General features: G+C 37.3%; 1 protein-coding gene across 1 annotated transcript; it reads right to left on the bottom strand.

The window, feature by feature from the left end:
* Nucleotides 1390–2517, bottom strand: LOC109229876 (GDSL esterase/lipase At1g28640-like). The gene has a single exon (XM_019395425.1). The coding sequence runs from the start codon at nucleotides 2515–2517 to the stop codon at nucleotides 1390–1392; it is 1128 nt and encodes a 375-aa protein (XP_019250970.1).

Genomic DNA, 5022 nt, shown 5'->3' with positions numbered 1-5022 from the left:
GGTGTGCACCGGTAGAAAGCCTGCATCACATTTTCATTTCATTATTTTGATTCAATGAAAACCTTGGAGGTGCACTGTTAGTACACACCATCCTGGCATTTTCTGTGAGACTGTTGTGTGGCTATTGTTCTTTGTTCAGCTAAGACTAACACTGTATCTCTTATATATATTGACAAAATGGTAAATAGAAGACCACTTAACAATTGGATCTGCATACACTTTTTTTGAAATGTGCAAGACAGTGTTCCACATGAGTTTTGTTCTGAGTGTGCCAGATATCTGGCATGGTAAATAAGCAGTTTGCAGTGTTCTTTTCTAGTCTGTTTGGTGTTTCAACCTAATATTGACTTTACTATCTTGTTTCTCAATCCAAATCCTGTTCTGCCACCTTCGAGTGCACGCCCTGATCAGGTCGAAAGAGTCTTGAAAACTCAACTCGATTACGCGATGCTATGACAACGTTGCAGCCTCATGGGAGGGAGCTTGATCTCCTGGTTGTTATCTTGACCAAGTGATCTGAAGAAGCGAATTTGTGAGACTGAACTAGGAGTTGTCTCACAGTGCTGTTTCACATAACATGTAAGAGTATATAAGATGATCAAACAGTATCGATCTAGCCAACGTAGCGCTGAAAATCAATGTGAAGGTGGGAGGAAGAAACACTGTGCTTTTTTATTCTATATCGAGGCGAATTCCCCTTGTCAGCGACAGTCCTACCATTATTTTTTGGTGCAGATGTCACCCACTCTCACCCTGGGGAGGACTCAAAATAGGAAACTTAATGACAAGGCAACAACATGCCAACAGCAAAAAGAATTCTCTACAGCAAACACTTCTGGGGTAAAACAGAAGTGGCTCCAATACAAAGCTTCTCCCAAGAGAACATGCAGAGTAATCCAGCTCAACCACCTCAATATGTTAGAGAACAGAAAGCAGAAGATGGCTACAATTGGAGAAAATATGGGCAAAAGCAAGTGAAAGTAAATGAGAATTGTTTAACCATAAATCAAGTAGATATTTCCACCAAGATTCTTTTCTAGACTTTGGAGACAAGTACATGAAAAACATCACTCTCTGTGCATCAGTTTAGCTTGCATCTGAGTTGGCTACTTTATGGGCATTTGTTATACGAAAACAGCCTATTTAACATCCACATATATGTACATTTGTGGATATTCTACAAGGTAACAAGAGACACTGCATCATTAGAGACAAATCAAAGAATTATTAAAAAAGAAAAGTATACAGTAAGAAGAGCTAATACGTGCAACAATATATGGTATCTACTACCCTATCAAAGTACAAAAATCTTTGCTCGTTCGACCCTATCATACTATCAGCAAAATTAAAGTGACTCAGATTAGACAAAGCAAAACAAATACTAGTATTTCAGTAGTCCACTACGCTATTCGCATGCAACTCCAATAAATGCCTTAGACCATCTCTAAATCGTCCATAAACCTTTGAATGGTGATGCCTTTTTGCTGCAGCTGCTCCATGATCTCGTTCGAACTTGAACTCTGGAAATACAAAACCCTTTTTGCTGAAGAGAGTATCAATCATATTGTTCGAAGCCTCAGGTGTTAATCGAAATCCATCCCAATGTATATGCGAAGCCCTATCTGAACATGCTACAGCTCCTTTCTCTCCACACTGCCTCAGAGGATCAAAGTTAAACGGACTGCTTCCAGTACTACCGCAACAAACCTTCATCAACGTCTCTGTCTTGAATCCCAAGAACGCATGATTGCGTAGAACCGCCATAAACGCCTTGAAATAATCTGCATATACGATCTCAACTTCAGGGTACTTCAATCGCAGCTCCTCCAACGCTTGCCATAGATGATCATTGTGCAATGTTGCGAACAAATTTAGTCCTTTATGACATTTAATTTTCCTGCTATTGTCGTCTTCGGGAAACATTGTTCCAAAACCTGGAAGGCAACCCATGGGAATAATTCCAGTAACCACAAAGTGTTTGGCCTCGGCATCTTTGATCAGTTGTTCGATAGAACTCTTGATTGTCTCCACAACATCAGGGACAAGCTTGGACACTTCGGAAATAGATTTTGTATGCAAAAGAGAGTGCTTGTAATCATTAAAACCAGGCTGATCCATATAGATGATAGCTTTTTGAAGAACCTTGTTTCTGCCGCAGTCATGAAAAGAGAAGCAATCCTTATAGAAGAGTTTCATAAAGGCGGAAATCTGGGAGTGATGAGACTGCTGAGGCGCCGGGATGCCATTCTTGATGAAGGAAAAGGGACTCATAACTGTTGCTCTAGGCGTCATGAAACTAATACCAGACTCGAAATCAACGCCTTCCTCGGTGTAATGTTGTAGACAAGGCAGACCAAGTACAGCGGCTAAATGATCAGAAGTAGAAGCAGAGTTACTGTCTCCAAAGCTGTAAATGGAATAAAAAGGGGAAGATTCTTTCTGCGCCTTGGCGGAAGAAGCAGCAAAAATGATTAACAGCAAGATGAGGAAGAAACAGTGGTTGGTAAGGGAAGCCATTGAAAGAGAAGAAACAACATGAAAACTTAGTTTAGGTTATTGGTAGTATTTATAGAACTCCCTCATCCGTGGAGTTTAAGCAATGTTACAGAAACCTAGTAGTAATAGGAAAAATTCTGACTGCGGCAGATTTCCATATATTCTTTATTTTCTTACTTTTGCTTCAAGTTTCTATGATTTAGGTGGGGTGTATTTTTTGCTTGATATTTCCATATTCAATATTGAAGCAGAATAATATATGACTTAGGTTTGTATACTACGAGAATTCTAGGTGCACGATATTTAGTTTCCATTTCTCCAATTTAGGTGTTAACCTGAGATTTTTTTTGTGTTAATTACATTTTCAAATAAAGAAAGACTTAATAAGTAAAGGTTTATATATATATATATATATATATATACTAGTTTTAGGGTACGCGCGTTGCGAGTGAACCTTATATTAATGAGTATAAATTTTAATAATTGTACAAATATTATTACTGTGTTTAAGTTATACAATATAAATTAAAAGATAGGATAAGTTCTTAAAAATAATATATGTCTTTCTATATAGCTAGCGTAGTAATAACAAAAATAATATCCTACTGAAGTCATCGAATGCTTTATTGTAATTTTGTTATATGAGTTATGTGTTGGGAAAAATAAAATCCCACCCAGGAATAATATCCATGGTAAATATAATAATAACACAAGAGAGTAACAACGACACCAAATATTTTAACGAGGTAAAATACAATACCCGAGTGAAGTAATATTACCACTATAATATTATAACTTAGTAGTGTCAAAAGACTACTACAACTTCAAAAGAAATAACACTCTTTATTTTGAACATCTCACTATAATATTACTACCACTCATTATTTATCTCAGGGACAACAATCTGTGGATTACTCTCACTGCTTTCTGCTTCTATCGTTTTGGTGTGTCTAAATGAAGAACGGATACTCCTATTTATAGTAGAAGTTGTTGTATCTTGCAACCAATCAGAATGTTTTCTTTTTGCAATTTGCATTTGCAAGTTGCAGATCTTGTTACAAAGTTGGTTTTCAAGTATGTGTTTGTGAAAACCAATTGCACCACTTGATATTATCTTTTATTTATTCTTTTTTTAATTCTTTTATTTTTTATTGGTCCCACAAATCTCTCCCTTAATTTTGATTTTTCTTCTTCATTCCAAGTCTTGATCTCAATTCTCTGAAAATCTTCAAAGTTGAGAGGCTTTGTAAAGATACTCGCAGCTTGATCATGAGACTTCACATATTTGAGTTCGGCTTCCTTCTTGGCAATGCATTCTCTCATGAAGTGATACCTTGTATCTATATGTTTGCTTCGATCATGAAACACTGGATTCTTTGCGAGTGCATGCGCGGATTTGTTGTCAATATAAATCTCCGTAGCTTCAATTTGTGGCAACTTGAGCCCCTTCAATAATCTTCTCAACCAAATAGCATGATAGGTACAAGATGTTGCTGCTATATATTCAACTTCACAAGTAGAGAGAGTAAAAATGGACTGTTTCTTCGAACTCAAAGAAATAACAGAATCACCCAAGAAAAACACAAAACCAGTTGTACTTTTTCTTTCATCAAATCTCCCACATAATCACTATCACAATATCCCATAAGATTAAAATCATTAGAAGAAGAATAAAATAACCCAAAGTCAATCGTACCTTTTAGGTAACGAAGAATTCTTCTAGTGACTTTCAAATGAGTGGAGGTAGGAGCTTCCATGAAGCGGCTTACTACTCCAACTGCAAAGAGTATATCTGGCCGGTACAAGTCAAGTACCTTAAACTTCCCACAAGACTTTTAAAAAATGTGGGATCCACCTTTTCTCCTTCATCAAACTTGGACAATTTTGTCCCACTCTCCATCGCTGTGTTCACTTGGTTGCAATCGAGCATGTTGAACTTCTTCAATATCTCTTTTGTATAGCTTTCTTGAGAGATAAAAATTCATCCTCTATTTGCTTCACTTCTAGGCCCAAGTAGTATGACATGAGCCCTACGTCCGTCATCTTGGACACACGAGATATATCTTTCTTAAAAGCTTCCAACAAACTTGGGTTGTTACCCGTGAAAATATGATCATCAAGAAAAAGACAAACAAGCAAGATATCTCCATTAGTATGGACTTTAAGGTAAAGAGCATATTCATGGAGACAACGAGTAAACCCATTGTCTTGAAAATACTTGTCGATGCAATTGTTCCATACTCGTGGGGCTTGCTTCAATCCATATAAAGCTTTCTTCAACTTCAACACTTTATCTTCATGGTTTTTGACCACGAAGCCCAATGATTGTTCAACATAGACTTCTTCTTCAAGATAGCCATTCAAGAAGGCTGACTTGACATCTAGTTGATGGATCTTCCACTTTATTTGTGCCGCCAAAGAGATCAGCAAACGAATCGTCTCCATGCGAGCAACAGGTGCATAGACTTCTTCATGGTCAATGCCTTGCCTTTGCTTGTAGCTTTTAGCCACAAGTCATGCCTTGTA

The sequence above is a fragment of the Nicotiana attenuata genome, chromosome 7 (genome assembly GCF_001879085.1).
Source record: "Nicotiana attenuata strain UT chromosome 7, NIATTr2, whole genome shotgun sequence".
Lineage (NCBI taxonomy): Eukaryota > Viridiplantae > Streptophyta > Magnoliopsida > Solanales > Solanaceae > Nicotiana > Nicotiana attenuata.
The sequence above is the reverse complement of the archived record's forward strand: the minus strand, read 5'-3'. Positions and strand labels throughout refer to the sequence as shown.

Bases quoted from the DNA above. Each gene is read 5' to 3' on its own strand.
- LOC109229876 (XM_019395425.1), bottom strand. From the start codon at position 2,517: ATGGCTTCCCTTACCAACCACTGTTTCTTCCTCATCTTGCTGTTAATC.